Consider the following 23,597-nt stretch of genomic DNA (forward strand, 5'->3'; position numbering starts at 1 on the left):
ATAACACGACCAGGAAACTTTATTACATTTCGTAAGAGGCGTTGCAGGACTTCCTCCAATCGCTGCGAAAACGTTGGAATCGGCGTGTAGGTGCAGTACTTTGAAGAAGATAAACACGAATAGGTGGTAAATTGTCCTCTTTGTCTTGTGCAACATCAGACCGGGAATTAAATGAACCGATCTTCTAAACAACGTCTTAACTTTTGATAGTTCTAAGAAAATGAAGCTTATACACGCAATAATATGGCATTATTCGACAAAGAACAACATTTCAACTATAGTTTTAAGTAACTGAAACCGTAAAAACTTTTTATTGCTTACTTCCAGCCTCCAGTCTCGCAGCGATTCCTGTCATAGAAGACCCATGTTACATATAATAAGGTAATATAATAATACTGAGTGCATAATAGCAGGTACGATAAGACGAATAAGGCCAAAAGACCTGACCCTAGAAATGCGACGATACAGAAATATGCTGCCAGCACTTGCAGTCTTCGTTCCATCGGGACATCCAATGGCGCCCACTGAATTCCAAAATGCTTCATTCCGAATCTGAAATGTATGAAAACAGAGAATCCAATAATAATTTCTACTTCTTTATTTTTGTCTGTTAAAAGTTGGCTCCTATTGTTCAAAAAGCTACTCATTCTTAACTATAAGCAATTAACTCTATAACTTAAGAATTCTTACGCTCAATGCAGCAGTAACTAAAGTCTATCAGTGAACTATAACCAATTAACTCTATAACTTAAGAATTCTTACGCTCAATGCAGCAGAAACTGAAGTCTATCAGTGAACTATAACCTGAACTGAAGTCCATTAGTTAACTACATCCAGGCCTACAGCCAGAACAGTAAGACAAGGCGGCCAATTTTTGTTTTGGACGAAAGAGTCAGTTTATCTTACACTCTTGACTATTGATGTTTTGAACAAATATTCCTGTAAATAAAGAACTGAAAATTTCAGAAGAATAGAGCCCTCCCTAATGGGTAAACTCTAAGCCTGACTTCATTATGCGCAAATTTAATCCAGATAGAAATTTTATTATTAGGCCCAGAGGTTTATATCATTTCGCTTGTTCCCAATGTAAACGGGAAGAAAGTTTTACCTAGCTTATACTGGTTTAAATTTGTTGGTTTCTATTCCTCATAAAGTAACATATTTTTGGTATTTGATGGATTTAGCCATATTTTTTTAATGTCATTTTTCTGTAATATTTTATTCCATTTTAAAACTAGCTTCAGCAAGAAAATCGAACGGTTTTTGAAATCATATTTTGTAATTTGAACCAAAACATTTCTTTTTTAAAAAAAATACTTAAAGTAAACTAAGTGTTATTTCATGGATTACAACAAAACAAACCAAATGAAAGGAAAATATGATGAAGGTCTACGTTTTAAAACTGACGTTATTCAAATGAAAATCATTTTTGTGAACGTACTTTCACACTCTGTCACTGAAATTCCACGCAGATGCTTGCGTTCTTCAATAATTCCCCAGTACAATGGCTCCCAAACGGTATATCGCGCAGTCCTATCGGGTGTGTCGCGAAATCTTAGATTTTAAATTCTTGAAGTAAAGACATGTAAATAAAGACATTGAAGTGGAATATGCCGGACATACTTTTACTGCAAGAGGAAATGAGATCAATACATAAAAACAATTTTTCATTGAATACTAAGAGATTAGAAACGACCTAGGTAACGTCTTAGTGCATGGTAGTATGATGAAATAAAAAAAAGCAGTGTAAGTTAATGTAGAAAATAATTTCCCAAGAAAGAATGATTATGAAGAAAGATTATGGGGAATAAGGGAAGTGGGGGCATAATGACTCCCCGGGGCAAGATGGTCATCCCGGTATATTGCGGTGTTTCTCTGGTGACAGAGAATTGGTACTATTGCAGAAGTCGTAGTTAGTGTGGCACGAAGTGTTTAGAAACGGAGACGTCGCTACCTTCAATAGCGTGTGAAATAAGCGGAGAAAACCATTTTCATGGTACGTCGATATAAGGTATATAGTGAATATTCTACCTGTTGTTGAACATGGTACACACATAGATAGTGAGAAAAGTTTGGCCATCAAAGAATCATGCATGATTTCGTTGTGGAAGATGGTGGATAGCAGATAAAGGGTGTTTGAAAATTACATCGGGATTGGGGCAAAATGGCCCCTTCAAGAAATGAGCAGGGTAATATATTACCCTATGTATAGTATGAAATCAGTGCTTCTTGTGATCGAGCATGTGTCCTTGTTTTTTTATTTGTTGGCATGTTAGAGACATATTCTCGAAACTTTTTGATAGTCCCTCTATTCCACTTCGTGTTTTCTTTTTCATTTAGTTTTATTTTCGTTTTTATAGTTTTCCGCTCATTGTTTTATAGTTGTACAACTAATTGTTTCATTAACATTTTCAATGAATAAGGAAACTAGCATTTTCTTATTGAAGCAGACCATAATATTGGTTAATATGTATATGTTCCAAGGATGGGCCATTTTACCCAGGGGTTGGGGTAAAACGGTCATTCACAATAGGTCCATTTATTTGCATATAGAACTTGTTTGTAAAATTTTCACGGCTTCCACCTATTTACATATGTAGAAGAAAGAATAAAGGATATTGTACTGCTAAATCATCGACTTTCCATTCATAGCAACGTTGCTATTTCAATTTAAACCTTAAAGTGTCCATTATGCCCCCACCTCCCCTATTCATCCAGCATAGATTAAGAATGGTAAGGTTTTTATGATATATGGCTGGTGGTTGAAATACTGTATAAGAAGCATAGGTGTAACTAAAGGATGTAGCGGATATGACTATCTATACACATCCTAATAAAGTGGTTTGATTCTGTTTTCTCTTCGGTTGTCACACATTCTAAAATTTTATTCTCTGTAATTACTTAATTTCATTAAAATAACCTTCATCTGATTTTCAATATACTTTAAGAACTTTTGTAAACACCTATAAAGGTAACCAAGAAAGTTCTATCGCTTTTTCACCCTCCACGTTCGAACATCAATATGTCAACTAAGACGTACCTGGAACATCAAAAATAGTCCCCATCAGCATCGACGACATTTTGCCGACTTTCTGGAAGGTCATAGATTCAATAGCGGTAGAACTTGATGGGCCGTGAAGCGAAGAAGGTATCAAGTGCATTTTTCACCTCTACTAGGAATTGGAACTAGCGTCCTCTAAAGTGATTATCCAAGGAATACAACAGGTGATAATCAAACAGTGTAATGTCCATGGAGTATGGCGGATGCAATAGTGTTTCCTAGAATGGTGTCCCGGGCCATCATACCCACGTGGGGCTTACTGTTGTCCTGTAACAGGAGGACCTCTTTGCGATTCAGAAGTGCTGGCTCCAGCGTTTTGAATTTTTCTTGAACACGGCTCAACCGCTGACAGTACACAGTTGCATTAGTGCTTTGGCCAGCTGGTAGCAGTTCCCGATGCACGATGCCGCGAGCAGTCTACCAAAAACACAGGGACTGGTGCAGTACTGATTTCGGCTGTTTTAGAACCAGTTCATGGGATGCTAACCAATGATGGAGCTTCGTACATTACCCTGTTCTCATCACATGTCAATACCCTGTCCAGATATGGACAAACACCGTGCTCGTGGGTTTTCTCGGGGTTCTCCCGTTTCCTCGCACTTTCTTCATTCCACACTTTCATTCATTTCTCGCCCCCGCCAAGTGAACTTTGTGGTGGACAAACACCGTGTGCGTTGGTTTTCTCGGGGTTCTCCCGTTTCCTCCCACTTTCTTCATTCCACTATTTCATTCATTACTCATCATCACCGTCTCCTTTAGCCTAACCGGCATAACCGTGGGACGTAAAACTCAAAGATTTCATTTCTTTTTTTTTCATTCATTTCTCATCGTCCTCGTCTCCTTTAGCCTAACCGGCATAACCGTGGGACGTAAAACTAAAGATTTCATTTCATTTCCTGCCCAGAAATGGCTTCTTCCTCATACGAGAGGGAAAAGAAACACAGGTGTCTGCTCGCGTTGCCATCTGATTCGGAGTCAAATCATGTGGGACCCACAGACCCAACTTGTAGTGCTTCCTCAGTTGATAGAGGTGCTGCCGAATGGTTTCTCCACTCACTCTGATCTGTAGTATCAGTTCCTCACATGTTTGTTACTGCCTGAAGATCTTCATTTTGTACATGTGTTGGTCTTCCCGTGTTTCGTCACCGCCCTTAAACTTGTTAAACCACCGCTGCACTGTCAGCGTAGTCACGAGACTTTCACCAAAGGCCTGGCATGTATTACGCCCCGCTGCAGCGACGTTTGATCCCAATTTGAACTCGTACAGCATTCACGCCCTTATGACGCTCTGTGGAGGTCCCATGTTCACTTTGTCCTTACGCAAGTTCACAGTGTAACTGAAATGCCACAACCAGGTAGTATGTTGGGTATACCCACACCAACAACTGACCTTCGCCTTATCTCCATTCGTATTCAACTGACGGTGTGAAGCCCAATTGAAAACACACCTCAACAAAAAGCGATAGAACTATCTTGGTTACCTTTATATATGAAAAGTTTTAGTTTAATGACCTCTGTGCACGTCTATATGAAAAGTTCTGCCTTGATAACCTTCGCGTGCACTCATTTGAAAAGGCCTGTTTTAATAACCTTTGTGTATACGCATATGAAAATTTCTGGCTTCGCCTATGATAAGAAGGAATTGTATCCTGAAAGATGCGACAGAATGTAATGCGGAAGACAAAAGTGGGAGAAAATCAGTTTAAGATTATAGTGTATCACAACTTTACAGTTTGCGAGACTAACCTTTCAGCTATAAGAGAATACGGACAATATACCTTATTATTATTATTATTATTATTATTATTATTATTATTATTATTATTATTATTATTGAGTTGATTTGAGTTTAACGTCCCTTCTCAGCAGCGAGGTTATATGAGACGAGGACCTACTGATTAACGTCGAATCTGAACCACATGAGCTTCCGCCAGGAATCGAACCCGGGCCTTTCACGCCAAAGGCGCGTACGCTAACCGCTTAGCCACGAATGAGCGTTTATTATTATTATTATTATTATTATTATTATTATTATTATTATTATTATTATTATTATTATTATTATTATTATTACTGAATCCAGATTATAAAGTACAAATTACTTTTAAAATTCCTTTCATAACATTGTTGTAACAGGATTTAGCTTCAGGCTATTGTAAATGAAAGCGAAAAGTGATGAATCACTCCCATACATATACAGATAGCATTCCATAAGTACTTCAAGGTCACTAATATTGTTTTGTCATATTGTTCGAGGAAAACATAAAAAGATGAATTACTTGCTTCAAGCGAAATCCCTCACAAGGTTATTACAAAGCGATAATTTCAACTTTGTGGACAGTTATTGCCTTAAGGAAATGATTTTTAAAGCTTTACTTAATTTTTAATGACCATGAGTTACGCAACTCATGAAGATGGTATGTTTTCTAGTAAATGCGTTTCCAATAGAAACATAGATCTAATAAAATATTGTAAAATCATTTCATATTACATCAAAATGTTCAAGCAATTGTTCTTAAATCAACAACAAGAATAGTAAAAGAAAAATATTGATTGGAATTTTTGTGTAAATACAGAGAAATGTAAGACATGGATTGTATTTGAATGTGGAATTATTATCACACATATGGTGGCTACTGTTAACATTTAAATGAATACTCTTACACCAGTTATCTGGATTTAAAATAAACTTGTGTTTTACATTGTGTAACTACGGCAGACTTCCAATGTGTAACAATTTGAATTCAATACCAAAACAGTAAGTAATAGATCCGTGATTGCGGCTGAAACAGGAAGTAATAGTTCCGTGATTACGAATTTAACACTGAAACAGGAAGTAATAGTTCCTTGATTGCGAATTCAATACTGAAACAGGAAGTAATAGATTCGTGATTACGAATTCAATACTGAAACATATAATAATAGACCTGTGGTTGCAAATTCAATACTGAAACAGGAAGTAATAGACCCGTGATTGCGAATTCAATACTGAAACAGGAAGTACTAGGTCTATGGTTGCGAATTCAATACTGAAACAGGAAGTAACAGATTCGTGATTGCGAATTCAATACTGAAACAGGAAGTAACAGGCCCGTGATTGCGAATTCAATACTGAAACAGGAAGTAATAGGCCCGTGATTGCGAATTCAGTACTGAAACAGGAAGTACTAGGTCCATGGTTGCGAATTCAATACTGAAACAGGAAGAAATAGATCCGTGATTGCGAATTCAATACTGAAACAGGAAGTAATAGATCTGTGATTCGGATTTCAATAGAGAGATAAGGTCAAAGGGACGCTGAATTTCATTTAAAATAGTTTCTTTGCTAGCTCTTATGTGTGTTACTAAATAAAAATCAATGTTGAAACCAGAGGTTCAACTAGCTTTCACTACTTCCGGTTTTAGTAGAAGAATACGAACTGATAAAAAAATCTATTCTTCCAATCCTGAATCTAAATAACGTTAGTTATTTTATATAGTTTTCGTTCTATGAGAGCCTTTATTGGAACCGGAAGTGGTAGTAGATTTCTACCTTTTCCGGTTGTAATAGAAGAATAAAGTAGAGATTGTATAAAATCTATACCGCTTCTTGTTATCTATTACCGTTTATTTTCATTATGACGATAAATTTTAAAATCGGAAGTCGTATATTTTCACCACTTCCGGTTTGAGTAGTGGTATAAAACTCGAGACGGAACTTATTCTTTAGCTGAATCTACATCAGAAAGCTATTTCTTGTTAACCCTAATCATTTATTGCTATCTGACGATCAATTTTGAATTTGTAAGTACTAGTAAATTTCTTTCACTTCCAATTTTAGTAGATCTCCTTCATATCTAAGCGGTTAGCGTACGCGCCTTTGGCATGAGAGACCCGGGTTCGATTCCCGGCGGGAGCTCATGTGTTTCGGATTCCACGTTAATCAGTAGGTCCCGTCTCATATAGCCTCGCTGCTGAAAGGACGTTAAATTCAAAATCAGCTCAACTCCAATTTTAGTAGAGAAAATAATGGGAATGGAAGCTACTCTTGAGATGCTCAATCGATTCCAGAAAACCGCTTCTCATTCTTTATTACCGTTATGGTTCTACGGTTGTCAAAGTTGATAAGCGGAACACCGGTTGATTTCCTTCTCTTCTGGTTTGAATAAAAGGGTTAATGGAGAAAATGGAACATATTTTTTGAACACCGAATCGGCTCCGAGAAACCGCTTGTCTCCATCTGTTACCGTTTTTTTTGCTCGATACCTGTCGTCAAACGGAAGGAAATAGCGACGCTAGAGGACTTCCCATATTTACTGATAGTAGAGTTTGGAAATGTTAAAAATCATTGAAAAATCATTTTACAGTGTTTTTTTTTTTTTTTTTTTTTTTTTTTTTAGGTGGATCACTAGGTGTTCTTGGTGCTATACTAAACGCTGCTTGAATACTGCGGCGTTGCCAGACAGTGTCAAGTTTTTACTAACGCCAGACAATAAAGGGGTTAATCATGGAATTTTGCTTGGATACTTAATGGATTAATTAGTTTTCGACTCTTTCCGCAGTCTCGCTTCTCAAAATGCAAACCTAGAATCAAGGAATTTTCTTATTGTGACTACTACAGTAAACATACAAATTTGGCAACAACGCATTATGGGGTTATGCGCAAGTTTCGTCTCAAAATCTATTTCCTTAAATCTAAATTAGTATTTAAATAAAATGTGAAACATAACACGAGAAAAGGTCAAACAATATATCTATTTCATAATAAGATCGTTAGTTTAAAATACTTTACACCAGTGTGCGAATTGAAAAATTTTCCCAGGGGGGGATGAATTTCACCCATATGCGCACCCAGTCCTCCCCCCCCATATATATATATATATATATACACTCTAACAAGTACAAAACAGTTGAGATGTGAGATCTTTCATAAATTTTCACTCAAGTAATATTTAGGTTAGCTACGCAAAGTAAGAATTGTTCCCTTTTTCTATCTTATCTTTATGTTCATTTAAAAATACTCCAGAGGGGGAAAAGTTATCCCTGCCAGGGATAAAATTTTTCTTCTCCAGGGTGGGAAAGATTTTGGTCAGGGGGGAAATCCCTGGCATCCCCCCCGCCAATTCGCACCCTGCTTTACACATACAAATTAACATTTCGTAAAACGGAGCACTTCTAGTAAGATCTAACAGTAAGTGCCATCTTGTGTGCTCATTGTAAAACGAATCAAATATTTTCTTTTATTTGTTACATTTCTCAATATCAGGAGACACAACCAAATGAATCAGTGACTTGTGCTGTAGCTGAAACATTACTCTATCATAAAGTACAATATTTATAATATATAACGTTTCATTGCGCAGCAGTTAAGGGAATAAGCTAAAATATGTTCTGACTTCCAGGTGGTGAAATGTTCCAAAACGAAATGGAATGAAGTCTTCCAGTTTAAGATCCTACAATTATGCCCGTTAAGCTAAGGAAGAGGATGATTAATACAAGTGAATGATGATGGAAAAATTAGTGGAATGACAATCTGGGAAGGAACGACAGTACCACGAAAAAAAAAACACAGACACAATGTTGCCCACTACAAGCTTCTTTGGGCAAGGATAATCAGGGACTCCGCGCACCAGAAGTAAGCGTTGAGCCACCGTGTTCCCCACCTTGAAAATGTTCCAGAAATATTCTTAAGTCAACAGTGAAAACTAAATGTGGAACCTATCAAGAAGTTCATGTGAATATAAAGGTATATAAGATGTGGGTTTACAGTTGAATGCAGAATTGATCTCACATACATTGTAGTTGTGGCTAACGCTAATATTTGGGTAAGTTTATATTCAAAATTCAAAGTAAAAGTGGTGTTATCAACTTCTTTAGAAGGTTTAAACAAGCACTGTGACCACACTTTGTTATTTTGTTTCTTGCAATTGAGGTAGTAACTATACTCATTAGATTTCAGCACTGCATCGTTTGTCGTCCGTAACACACAACTGATACTCAATTTGCCCAAACTTTATACCATTTTAGCAGCATCTTAAGAACTTTGAAAAAGAATTAATTAAGGGGTTTGGTCAACCAAAATTCCTTTGTATATGTGCTCTGTCCGTGTGTAGTCGGTTCGGAAGACAGAAATCTGAAGAAATACTTCATAAATTAGCATTAATTTTGGCCAGGATGTAAAGAACCAAAAGTTAGGAATTGTGTGTTCGTTGATAGAGTTGATATGCAAACCGGAAGTGGTAGAAATAAACCGTTTCCGGTTTTAACGTTAATCACTATAGCGACAAAATAGCAATAGAAAGCGAGAAGTGCCCCAATCGATTAAGTGTCTCAAGAATGCATTTCGTTTCCATCCTTAACTCACTTTTAAACTGGAAATTGTATGAATCTATTTCAATTTCCAGTTTTAATAACCTATTGATCTACATAGCTGGAAAACGATAAGAGGTAGTGAGAAACGCTAAGAATAAGCACCATCTTTTCCCTTAACCCTGTATTAAAACTGAAAATAGAAGAAGTGAACAATTTCCAGTACTAACGTTCATCCCTATAGATGGTAATCGATTGCGAGAAGCGACATTTTTCTGCAATCAATTAAGCATCTCAATAATATATTCCATCTTCACTCAAATCTCTCAACTAAATCCATTGACATTTTTACTACCACTTCAGGTTTCAATATTAATAACTAACTAACTCTATGGCCTACGGAACCCGGAAGCTCAACGCCGCGTTCACAAAAGCTCTCCACTGACTTCTATCCTTAGCTTACTGCATCCAGTTTCTACTTTGTATTCCAATCTCTGCGAGATCCATCTTAATATTGTCCACCCGTCTGCGCCTAGCAGAAATGGAGTGGGTCAGTGGGTCAAGTGGGTCAAGTTTTCTGAGTGGGTCAGTGGGTCGTGGGTCAACAGCATGTGACCCACCGTGACCCACTGTGACCCACCACCCACCATGACCCACTGTGACCCACTGCGACCCACCACCCACCATGACCCACTGTGACCCACCACCCACCATGACACACTGCGACCCACCGACTCAGTATGATCTACCGACCCTCTCTGCTCACTGCATTGTAGACAGTATCTTCTGAAGACTGGTAAATTTGTCTCCGTTTTACTTTCAAGACCTTCATTTCCCTTCCTTTTCCACTTGTTTCTGTCTACTTACCTGAGGTGAGTAAATCTAACCAAGTGAAAAAAGAACTTCAAGCACTTTTGGATATTGATATTTTTAATAGTAATAATAGCAATAGGACTTACACTACAACTTAGCTTTCGAGACCTGTGGGCTTTTAGAGCTAACTACTGGAAAAAATACATTTTTGAATCACTGTAATATATAAATTATTTATAAAAAATTGAATGTAATTATGTGTGCCTGATCATCACGGTCAAATTGCAAAGTCAAATGAAATTACTTTTGGTATATAGTTAGGCCTTAATCCAAATTGGGATGTTATATTGGTTTTATTATAATGCATAATATCCTAAGGAGGTAGTGAGGATCCGAATTTTTGCGAAAAAAAAAAATGAGTATCTCGCAAGCCGTTAAACTTACGGAGCTGAAATTCAGTGTATTAACTCTTTATTGAAAATAAACAGAATGTGTCCTAGCATTTTTAAAATTCTCCTTTATGTGGAGGGGGGGCACTTTCTATATATGGAAAATTGGTATGGAAAATTGGTTTGTAAAAATGATCAAAAACGATCGATGTAATTTCAGAAAAAAAATCAGAAACAAAAAATACAGTGCTTGGCTTCATATATTCATTGCTTTCTGCTATAATAATTGCTGAAGCTTATGTTTATTATATGGAGCGCTCACAGCACAGGCCAATCAACCCATAAAGTTGTGAGAAAAATAGGCATAAAATTTGTACTGTAAGCTTAATTACACGGAAATTTGAAGTTTGGATTGTACGCATAATTGTATGGAAAATTTTACACTTTTTTTCCCATTTACGTTGGTCTACTTACTTTGATTTGGAACTTTGAAATTTCATCCTTTTTTCCACTGAAAAGTCCACTGATAATTCAACAAGGAAATAATTATACTATGGTAATTTAATTGAAATTCATCGTAATTTGGCACATGGCAAACAGCAGTGTGGTAATTGAAGTTGAAGAAGGAGGGAAATTCCCATTCACCTCTGAATACTTTCCAGAAACCTCGTTCCCTTTCGCTTTTTAGACGAGGGAGGGAACTTGGTAATGGTATCAAACCTTCATGTGTAATTACAAAAATTAAATTTATAAACAAATAAGAAATCATCAGTTTATCAGGCTTTAATTGATAATTTATTCATAATATTCCCTATCAAAGGCGTGGTAGATGAAGTTTCTGTTCTACATGGGTCGACATTGCCAACTGACATGGTCGATATGGAAAAGATGTTGTATTGTGATAGAGAGACGATACTTCTTGCTGAGTATTTCCAAACTGACCGAGAAAAATCGTTATCAGACTTAAGTCTAACAAGTAGATTGTCGATGAGAAGTTGCAGAAATCGTGTAGAAGTATTATCAATTTCCACGACAGAGTGCGAACGGGGATTTCCCCTTATGAATTTACAGATGACTGATATTAGAAATAAATTAAGTGCTCAAACATTGTCTAACTTGTTGCTCATCAATGTTAATGGTCCACCGCTAGACAAGCTCAAAGTAGACGAGCTAGTTATTTCTTGGCTGAAGGATGGACATCATTCCATTGCGGATGATTTACCGCCAAAAAGTTACCAACAGGAAATAAATCCGATTTCAGATTTGTTTTAAGGTGGAAAATTACGAGTTACTAAAAAAGGAATACTTGTATTACTAATGCCTTATTTGTGTTATTCAACTTTGTACCTACTTTTTAGTAACTCTCTTCTTTGCTTTAGGTAAACTACTTTGAATAAATATTCATAATAATTGCAATTATGCATATTTGTAACTTAAATTTAACGTGGTGTTTTAGTGATTACACAAATTACAATTATAAGCATACTTTATGGAGATGCTCTCACATAGGGTACCCGAGCACCTTTATACCCTATGAACAACTGATTTTTCAAGTCTTTGTGAGAAAAATACTGTGAACTGAGAAACCATAACCTTTTCCATATTGTACAGGGGTATTTTCCTGCGAATAGAAGTTTCTTGTGGAATGCGTTCAGAAATTAACACTTGCAAGAATACTCTCTAAGTACAAGTATATTTTAGGCACACACTAATTTCCCCCCACCTCGAACTGTTTCAATTTCCTCACTGACAAACACTTTACCATTTTATATCATAAAGGTCAAATCCACCGTTATTGTAACAGAGTGGTGCTTGAGCGATTGACTAGAAATTCAAACTCCGATTAGTGACAATTTCACAGTCTTGTTTTATTACAAGTGTAAACCCTTTAGTCAGTTCAGAAGAGGCCATGTTCAGAGTTAATGACGATGGATTTTGGTGAGTCAGAGTAGGTCAAAGTGGATGAGAGTGGTTCATGGGGGTGGTGGGTCAGAGTGGATCACGGTGGGTGGTGGGTCAGAGTGGGTCCCGTGGGTGGTGGGTCAGAGTGGGTGGTGGGTCAGTGGGTCGTGGGTCAAGTTTTCATTGACCCACGCCAACTCTGGCGCCTTGGTCTTCCTAATGGTTGTTTTCTGATTGTATTTCCAGTTAAAAATTTGAAACTGCTTCTACTTTCTTCGATTCTGGTTACATGACCTGCCCGCTGAGCCTTCTAGACTTGATTGATGACCCTAATAACATTTGGTAAATGGTATAAACTATGCAGTTCCTCGTCATGAAGTTCCCACTATTCCTGATTCCCGTTTCTCTTGGGTCCTAATATTAGTCTCATGATTTATTGTTAAATACTTTCAGTCTGAGTTCTTCTTTTACAGTAACCAATCAATATTAATAGGAAACAAGTTCTTTCATGTGCTGTACACATGACACTCCTACTTAGTTTAATGCTAAATACAACACACAAAATTAGGCCTTCAAATGAATATAATCTTTCCATAAAATGGTGCATCTCCTCGCTCAAACTGTCTTATGCGTGTTTTTATCGATGACCGCTAGAGTGGTTGAGGCTGTCTGACTCCATGCTACTTCGATCACTAAACATTAACTATAGATCATAGTCTTCCAAATCTCACAAGGAACGGACATGAACGTGTCGTCCGGACATACGAATCAAACCTAGTCCATTCGATAAACATAACAAATATATGTTTCTGCACAAAAAGAAGGTGCCATGGACAACGGAGTAAGTCCCTGGGGCCCATTAACAATGTTAGTATAAAGGAAATCATAGACTCGCAGTAAAATAGCTATTGCATCAACACTGTTCATTGGAAAGTCATGGTTTACAGTTCATTCTCTTCAGCATGAAACAAGCTTTCCAGAGGTGCTATGTATTGTGGCCCAAAGCGTATTTGAACAGGGAAAATTGGGAGAATGTTTGGCCAATTTCCTCCAGAAATCCTTCCCATCAACTTTGGGCCCCTCTGGAGTAACCCCGGGTAAAAGCACAATCCAAATGTTTTTCGATAAATACTATAGGGGATAAGAAATGTGTTTACAAAGTTTTGTATTGCTAGACAGAATAGGTATAAGGGGAAATCGTGTATTGGTATACAACCTTTCCCCTCATATCTATTCCGCCTATCAATACAAAACTTGGTACACTCGTTTCCTAATCCTCATAGTATTTTTAGAGATACACTTGGATTGTGTGCTTTTACCTGGGGCCACTCCAGTGGGGATCAAAGCTGATGGGAAGGATTTCTGGAGGAAATTTTTCCGATATTCTTACAATTTTCCCTGTTTAAGTATGTTATGGCCCCCAATACATAGCACCTCTGCAAAGCTTGTTTTATGCTGAAGAGAATGAACGGTAAACCATGGATTTTCAATGAACAATGTTGATGCAGTAGCTATTTCCCTGCGAGTCTACGATTTTTTAAATATATACTAACAGGGTTAATGGGCCCCAGGGACTTATTCCGTTGTCCATGGCACCTAATTTTTTGTCCAGAAACATATCTTTGTTGTGTTTTTCAAATGGACTAGATTTGATTCGGATGTCCGGATGAGAGGTTCATGTCCGTTCTTTGTCAGTTTTCCGTAAGGACTTGAAGCAGAATAACTAAAATAAAATGAAATGAAATCTTTCAGTTTAATGTTCCACGATTATGTCTCTTAGGCTAAGAGAGACGGGTGATTAAGGGAAATGAATGATGAATGGAAGGATTAGTGGAATGAGAATGTGGGGGAAACGGGAGTACCCCGAGAAAACCCATGGATATGATATTGCCTACCACAAGTATACTTGTCCGGGAATCGAACCAAGGACCCCACACACCACTGGTAAGCGCTCAACCACTGAGCCACCGTGCCCCCTTAACCCCCAATACGGAATAACTCAAGCTAATGCACATGGCCAGTGGCGTTTTTAGGGGGGGCTTTCGGGCTTAAGTCCCCCGAAATCTTACTTACTATAGTAAAGTATATGAAATATCTTGCAGAATTTTCACATTTTCAGGCAAAGCCCCCTCCCCCTGAAAGTTAGTAAAGCCCACCCCGAAACAAAATCGTAAATACGCCACTGCACATGGCTGTGGGTAAATTCTCGCTGAGTTGCCTCTGATACAAACCTGACGTCCGTAAGAGTAAAGATCCAAGTAATTTTACTTTTTGCATGAAATACAGAGCTTTCTTCAGATGAATCAATGTCCTTGGAAGTTATACCTTAATATTTTCAAATTTGTTACTTTTATATGCTTTATAATTTAATAAAATTTTGAATAAGGTTTAAAATACTCAGTTTTAGACTTCTAAATAATGATATGCATAAGCAGTGGCGTATTTAGGGGTAGCTATCGGGCTCCCCTCCCCGAAATAAATGTGATATATGCACAACTTCATTAATACTTATCTGTACTCAAAAGGAAAAAATATAAATGCTTATTCCCGTGCTGTGCATAGCCCCCTCCCCGAAACAAATTCCTAAATACGCCAGTGTGCATAAGTGTCGCAAGACTTATAGAACGGCTTTGTCCGCCAGTCCGTTCGTGCAGCTGCCGACAAATATCAGAGCAAAAGCGAAAAGAGATATCGAGATACGGTGTTTTTGTAATCTATTCAGCGCCCAAGAAAGGTTCCGTCTCGTTCATTAACTCTCTACTCAAAGCAGAAATAATTCAAAATAGTCATTTCCGGTTTCAACATTTATCGTCATAGAACTAAAACGGTACAGATAACGAGAACCGTTTTTTTGCGAGCGATTCAGCGTATCAAGGCAACGTACCATGAAAACTACCAAAATCGAAAATGGTTCAAATTTAATATTACTTCCGGTTTCAATGTTAATTTTCATAAATAGCAAGAATGGTAAGAGATATCCGGATGCGGTTTTCTACAATCAATTCACTGTCCCAAGAATAGGTTATATCCTCTTTATTAACTCTTTATTAAACCTATATTCAAACAAAAAATTATTGAAATTAGCAATATCCGGTTTCAACATTTATCGCCGTAGAACAAAAATGGTAATAGATAACGACAAACGTTTTTCTGAAATCGATTCAGTGTCTGAAAAGAGCATATCATCACAACTCGCAACATTACCAGACCCGGAAGTGGTTGAAATTTACCTCCATTTCCGGTTTCAATGCTGATTTCCGTAAAGCTAAAACAGTAAGAGATATGGAAATGCAATTTTTGCAATCGATTTAGCTTCCCAAGTGTAGGTTTTATAACACTCTACCAAACCCAGAATTGGGTGAAAGTTACTACTACTTCCGGTTTGAATACTGATTTACGTGGAGCAAAAACGAAAAGATATATCGGGATGTAGTTTTCTGTAATTGATCTAACTTCCCAAGAGTAGGTTCTATTTTCCCCATTAACCCTCTATTGAAACCAGAAGTGGTTCAAATTAACCGGGTTTCAACATTTATCGCCATAGAACAAAAAAGGTAATAGATAGCGACAAGTACTTTTCTGTAATCGAGTCAGAGTCTCAAGACTACATATCATCACAACCCAGAACATCCTATCAAAACTAGAAATAGTTCAAATTTACTACTACTTTCAATTTCAATCCTGATTTACGTGACAGACTTAATATGTCCCTATCTGTGTATTCATAGTGTCTGATGAAGTCAAACTGGATAGTTGGAGAAAATGTTACACGTTATATTTTTGTACAATAAACGTATTGGGCGGTATTCAGAGAGAATTCGTTAATAGAAGGTTAGTCTCAGACTAGTTAGTAAGCATACTAACTCTTTATTAAGGAAGGTGCACTTTTTGGTATTCAGAGTCTAATTTTAGTACAACTAAAATGATGATTTGGGTATGATTAACTTATAGAACCCCAATGCATCCGTGAGTAAAATAAATGTGGCAACTACGGAAAAGTAGATGAGCGCATGCGTAGTCTGTAAAAATAAAAATACATGAATTACGAAATACGAAATGTTGTGTCTCACGCTAAATCGTGGGTAAAAGATTAGACTCTGCTCTAGATTAATTAGTCACATGTGATTAACTTTGTCAAATACTACGTCCTAATCAGAGACTCTGAATACAATTTTGATAACCATCCGTTAGTCAACCCCGTAGTAAGGTGTTAATCAGACGTCAAAACGACTCTGCTATAAGGCCCATTGTTTTGTTTAGCATGTAGTTTTATTTAAATTTGAGTCTATAAAAATCAAAGTTTGGGCAATGGAAACATTACAGGTGTACTTTATAATAAATACTGAATTGTACTGATCGAAAAGGGTCAGTGTGGCAAACAGTTATTAAATTAAGATGTCAAAAGTAGCACCAACTGTATCAATTTAAAAATAAGCTCTACTCTATTGAAAAATATATCTTTTAGTTTTACGTCATATGATATCCACTTTAACCTAAACGAGACTGATTATTTATAAAACGGATAAATGATTGAGAATATGATGGAATGTGAATGTAGAAGGAAATGGGAGAACCCCAGGGAGAACCTACAGACACAATGTTGTCCACCGTATACTCACACGGCCTGGGATTCAACACCAGAGGTGAATGCCCTATTACTGAACCACCATGCTCCCTATGTAAGACTTACTTATGTAAATACCGGAAGTAATTTATGTTTAATTTGATTACTGCATGCTTAGTACGTACTATTTTTACCTGTTCTGTAATCAACACTTGTTCCCGTACAGATCACTTGAAATACACTAGACTTCCCATTGCTTCAATACACAGACACACACCCTATGGTGCAAGTATTCTTGAAGAACACTACCTTAACACACATAGCACAAGAAAAACATCTTCTTACTCGGAACTGCTGAAACAAATCGAGGTAATGTCTGTGCTAAAAGACAGTTTAATTGTTCAAAGAACGATGCGGGTATTTGGGTAAGCAAGAAAAATCTTATCTAACTTTTGATTACATTTCCGTCCACTTGGTTGGCAATCGCTCAACCTGACGTCACTTGCACGTCCTCCAAATCTCTACATTGTGTGTACGAGTGATTAATAACATGCTGAGTGTTGGAAGGTTTATTTCCGATGAATTGCAGTTTTCTTCTTCATCTACAGTGGCATTTTTATTGTATCCATTGCTTACCGAACGTTGGATTAAGCTGTATAAGTAAGTTTGATTGTACAGTTTGCGCAAAACACATCCTAAACTTAGCATAAACCACAGATATCGGTATTCTTCGTACCTACAGTATAACAGACCCGTAGCGACGGGGTGGCGAGGAGCTCGGCCCCCTAGCGAAATGCATTCAATTCCCTGAAGCTTTGAGTTGTTTGTTCAGACGAATGTGTTGAAAAATAAACATTCAAGATTTTAATCTGAGCTCAAGTAAATCCCCCGGCAAAAATTAAAAAGAGCTCAGTCCATGTTCTGCCTACAAACCTTATAAGACTATACGGTTAGCACAAGGCGAAGATATCCGGGTTCAGTTTCCTGTGGGCTCTCATGTTGAAATGAAATGAAATGTTTGAGTTTTACGTCCCACGTTTATGCCGGTAAGGATAATGGAGACGGTGATGATGAGTGATGAATGAAATGGTGGAATGAAGAAAGTGGGAGGAAACGGGAGAACCCCGAGGAAACCCACGCACACGGTGTTTGTCCACCACAATGTTCACTTGGCGGGAGCAGGGTTTTAACCCAGGACCCCATGCACCAGAGGTGAACGCTCTACCACTGGCCACCGCGGCCCCTGGCTCTCATGTTGTCTGGTTTCTGTGTTAAATTGTAGTATGGTATAATCAGGAATGCTTCCCAACTGTAAAATTCGATTTGCATAATCTGGAAACAGATTTAGAGAGGCAGTCCCTCCGAGAATGTAACATAGGAAGAGGTGTACACAGCAAGTTTTACTTGTGGAGGCACGGCTTTACCAGGGGAGTTCAACTTCTACATCTAAAGGCGAACCGAAACTTTTGTTTCTGGGTGTCAAAGCATTAATAACTCGCCATGTATAGACTACATACATTCATATTATTATTATTATTATTATTATTATTATTATTATTATTATTATTATTATTATTATTATTATTATTATTATTATAGCAGTTGAAGCATGGATTTTGAGACTACACATTTTTTAAAAAAAAATCTTTCAGCTTAACGTCCCACGTTTATTTACTTTAGGCTAAGGGAGACGGGTGATTAAGGCAAGTGAACGATGATGGGAGAATTGGTGGAATGAGAATGCGGGAGAATACTGGAGTATCCCTACAAAACCCATGGACACGATGTTGTTCACTACAAACTAGCTTGGACAGGATCGAGCCAGGGACCTCACTCACCAGAGGTAAACGTTCTACTACTGAGCCACCGTGCCCTCTTCTGCACAAAATTAAAATTAGAATGGGTAGAAGACGTATATTAAATAGCCATTTTGCATTGGGCTCGCTCGGGCTTGAGCTCTCTGATCTCAAGTATGCTCGCGCTCACTTCTCTTGAGTGGAGTTCCTTTGTGGCTAAGTGCTTAGCGTACACGCCTTTGGCGTAGGAGACTAGGGCTGGATTCCCGGCGCGAGCTCATGTGTTTCGGATTCCACGTTAATCAGTAGGTCCACGTCTCATATAGCCTCGCTGCTGAATGGAACGTTAAACTCAAAATCAACGCAACTTCTCTTAAGTGGGCTTGTGCTCACTCGGCCTTGGTATCACTTCTTTCAACTCACTCGGGATCGGGCTTATTTCTTTCAATTGAGTTCGTGTTCACTCGGGCTCGTATTCACTCGCACTCGGGTACACTTTCCTTAATTAGGCTGTCGCTCACTTATTTCATTTGGGCTCGGGCTCTCACTCATTAGACTTTTTGGGGCTCGGATTCGCGCTCACTAACCTTACTATAAGTCGCGTTCACTCGGGGTCAAGTTCACTCACCTCAGCTGGACTTGCTCTCAATTATTGGACACGCGAGGGTTAGGTTCACGAGCTTATACATCTCTTCCACACGAGTGCAAGTTCCATCGAAGACAATGATCATACGATATGCCAATGCAAATTAGCTTCGTCAACTCTAAGACCATAATCCCATAAGTGTACCAGGGTGCGAAATCATTACGTACAGTTGAAGAAAGGTGAAATGAGGAATGTGTTAAAAAGAACTCTTAATAATGGACTGCTTCGACATGCAGAGTTCACATGCTTGAAAATTCACTATTCCTAAACTACATGGAATTAGGGACACAAATTTACCCGTTAATTGCACAGAAAATACATGGTAATTACATACACGTGTATGAGTTAATGCAATTAATTTTCAACCTCCTGGCAATAGTATACTATCACTTTATTCACAAACTTTTAGGAACTTATTGGTAGAGGAATTTTATTCTAAAAATATTAAGGAGGAGAAATCCTCCCATCTTCCCTAAGGTTTCTCAGTCTGAGAAGGACAGCAAAACAAAATTTAAAGAGTATATCTTATGAGACGAATGGCTGAGATAGGTTATTAAATTTGGAAACTAAACTCTATGTAAAGAATTCAGGTTCTTTGTTTTCTATTTAAACCATAGGGCTAGGTACTCCCAGCAATTTTGAACCTGTAAACACGTACAGAAAGCATGCTCGTCCGGCTTAGTCTATAATATAACACAGCCGCTTAAGGGCTCTTTGAGCTAAAAAGTAATGTTGTTGAAGTGATTGAATTCCTCAATTGGAATTGCGCTTAGTTGGGTTCGCACTCCTCCTGGGCTTACTTAGGCTCGCGCTCATCTTGGGCTCACTTGGGCTCGTGTTCACCATGGGCTCACTTCGTCTTGCGCTCATTCACACCAGGTTAATGTCGGGATGGTACCTAAATTATAGATCCCAGGCCGCTTCCTTCCTTCCTTCCCTTTCTTCGGATAGTGTGCTCGTCGAGAGACGTCATCCCTCATATGTGACTGGCTAAATGGTCATAGATACCGAAAGTCCAGAAATCTAAATCCTAAATCCTTCACCGAAAGATACGTTTGTGGAATGTATGAGATGAGGTTCATTGAACACCAAAATGCAGTAAGTACATTTGGACTGCTTAGATACCAAGTAGTGTAACTCCATAATACTTTGAAGTTCAAAATCTCGTGAAAAGACCATATTTCTTTTATGCTTGCAACCAAAAGCATAATTGTGAAGTTTACTTTCTAATGCTGATGACGAATAATATTCTCTTCGTGCGAAAATTCTCTCCTGGAAAATTTCAATTTTGTAGTTACAACGTTATTGAACTGTTCTATGCTATAGTTACAAGTCTTCATAACCTGCTTTTACACAAGCAAAACTATCTTAATAAGTGCTTCTACCCTTCTAAGCTGCTATCTAGAAAGGAAATTTCTAATGTTCATTGTAAATAACTATTTCGTCATGCGAAAGTTCTCTCTTGGAAAATTTCAATTTTGGAGTCACGCCACTTACCATCCAAGCGGTCCATTTATTAAACTGTTCCTTGCTATAGTTACAAGTCTTCGTAAACAGTTTTACATAAGAAGAGCTATCTTAATAAGTACTTCTACCCTTCTAAGCTGGTATGTAGAAAGGAAATTTACTAGTAGCATTCATGGTTTGCGAGTATATTTTAGCCTCACTTTCAAACTACCTCCAAAATCCACAAAATAATCTGCCATTTTCCCTGAGATGTGCTGACTATGTTAGCAAGAAACTTAAACAATTATGGTAATTGGACACAAGTGAATACGGTGAGTATATACATGTATATTCGTAAGAAAGCAAAATTCGTTATACGTGGTAGTTTAACGGTGTGACTAATATTCCTCGTCAAACAGTAGCTAACACAAATAGAAACAACCAACCCCTCAACTCTTCTGAATAATTCTTTTGTAGAGCAACATTCATTCCCTCCTTGGATGCACTCATTTCAAAGCTAGTTCATCGGTTTTACAAAAACAGATATATATATATTTTCTCGGTAATTTAAGTTCTGCTCTCCAAAATTGTCAATCCAAAGTTACAAAACATTGTGACTTTTAGAATTAGTTATGAAGGTTGAATATTTATTGTGGTACCAAAAGGACAAAATGTAACTGAAAAACTGAAGAAAACTATGACTTACACCATCTTCTGCGTGTTTTAATTTCGTTACGTACCTCAATTACAGAGGTTGAAAGACCCTTCTCCTTCAATAAAATCACGTCTATCTAGAAAACTGAAGCTTATGTCTATTCACTGCCCTGTAACGTTTACTACTAAAGATGTTCTGGATGTGACGGCAAAGGTGGACATACGAGTAGAAAGCTGCTATAGTAGGTTGAATCCCAACACCGTAACTGCTAATTCAATATCAAATTCAATTGTATTGTTGGTGGACTAGATGTAATCTTAATGAATGAAGCTGAAAACGGTTGTTGTAAAGTCATTTTTATTATAATATTCTGAAATTCTGATAGAGCAAATTATAGTTCGGAATTGTTTACCAACTTCTGGTTTTTATTACAAAAAAACACTATAAATAATGTATTATAAAAGTATTACTATAATGAAATTTCTCTAATAGTGGGTAAAAGAGGGTACCCTAGGGGCGAGAAGCCTAGGGCAGAGCCTCCACAGAGCTCCGAAGCAAGCTAGGTGACTAAAGTTAGGATACCCAACAAAGCTCCCAATAAGTTAAGACAGTAGATGGGAAGCCTAGAGTTCCGAAGCGAACTAGAGATTTTGGGATATGTATCTCCTAGAGCTCCAGAGCAAGTTAGAGGAGGGATGAGCAGTCGCAGACTCGTGTCTTTCCTCGAAATATTTTCGGTTATATATGTGCTCCAGGTAAGGCATTGGCGCTGTAGTTCCCTTGTCGTCATGTGGCCAGTGGTGTCACTGTTGTCTCTGTGGCCTGCACCCATAGTAATCCATAGTAAGAAGCACATGATTGATGTTTGTAAATTGAAGCAAATGTTTGGTGTTTGTAAACACAACCTTGCAGAATATTACAACATTTAAAGTTCTTCATATTGAAACGATTCGGAAGTCTAATATGAACTACAGATCTTACAATGTTCAATACGTGTGTTTTATTAAGGTTGGTTTAAAGGGACAAGTTTTGCCGATAGATGGCACTACAGTCTTCGTATCTTTCGCATGTATTTTTTACCTTTCACGAAAATTTACAATTTCTCTTACAAATTTCAACCTAGAGACTTCAAATTTTTAGAGAAGAAACTTCATAACCTATTAAAGGGAACAATCCGTGCCGATTTTTTATTTAGAATTTTCTTCATTGTTGAAATGGCTTGATTGTTGAAATGTATATCCAAACCTTTAACAATGGAACTGTTTCAACTGTGAAGAAAATTCTAAATAAAAAATCAGCACAGATTGTTCCCTTTAATAGGTTTTGAAGTTCCTTCTCTAAAAATTTGAAGTCTCTAGGTTGAAATTTGTAAGAGAAATTGTAAATTTTCGTGAAAGATAAAAAATAAATGGGAGAGATACGAAGACTGTAGCGACATCTATCGGCAGAACTTGTCCCTTTACACTAACCTTAATATGTAATGATCTGTTATTATTCAAATCTTCTATGTTCTGGCCTTAAAAACAATACTAGTAATAAATTCAAGCATGTAATATACATGTTTTAAAAGAAGGCTGATAGTTAAGGAATTGTTATTTAAAGCAAACGCTACAGATTTCTTAAAAGTGTATGATCTACTGTATTATTATTCATTATCCAATAAATTTCAGAATACTACATACCAATCTTATTATTTTCAATTGGTTGGTTGAACTAGAGTTTTAGCGCCCCTTTCAGCACGGAGGTTATATGAGATCTAAATGTACAGCTTAACATGAAATACGAACCAAAATGAGCTTCCGCCAATAATCGAACCCAGATCTTCCGCGCCAAAGGCGCGTTCCCTAAATATAGGACATTATTTTGGTTCGTCTTGTGAAGTAACAAAAATGCTACCTATAAAAAGTTAAATAGGAATCTTTACTTTTCGAACTTCACGCTCAGATGAAATTTCTGGCAACAAGTCAGTGGCGGATCTAGAAGGTAGAAACAGGGGCAGACAGACCCCAGACTATGATAGTTACATTTGAGCTTACA

The 23,597-nt window shown here is 37.5% G+C and overlaps 2 protein-coding genes across 5 annotated transcripts in view; both read right to left on the reverse strand.

The window, feature by feature from the left end:
• Window positions 1-17,615, reverse strand: part of LOC145662169 (2-acylglycerol O-acyltransferase 2-like) — a 37,226-nt gene extending 19,611 nt beyond the window's left edge. Inside the window, exons 1-2 of the mRNA XM_081727502.1 lie at window positions 17,212-17,615; window positions 322-552 (exon numbers count right to left, since the gene is read on the reverse strand). Of these exons, the coding sequence (XP_081583628.1) occupies window positions 322-545 (224 nt within the window). The 5' untranslated portion in view covers window positions 546-552; window positions 17,212-17,615. The remainder of the gene's footprint in view (window positions 1-321; window positions 553-17,211) is intronic.
• Window positions 1-23,597, reverse strand: part of LOC145662976 (uncharacterized) — a gene marked incomplete at its 5' end in the record, with an annotated part of 292,449 nt that overhangs the window by 70,054 nt on the left and 198,798 nt on the right.

The sequence above is a fragment of the Thermobia domestica genome, chromosome 10, assembly GCF_964235325.1.
Source record: "Thermobia domestica chromosome 10, izTheDome1.hap1.1, whole genome shotgun sequence".
Taxonomy (NCBI): domain Eukaryota; kingdom Metazoa; phylum Arthropoda; class Insecta; order Zygentoma; family Lepismatidae; genus Thermobia; species Thermobia domestica.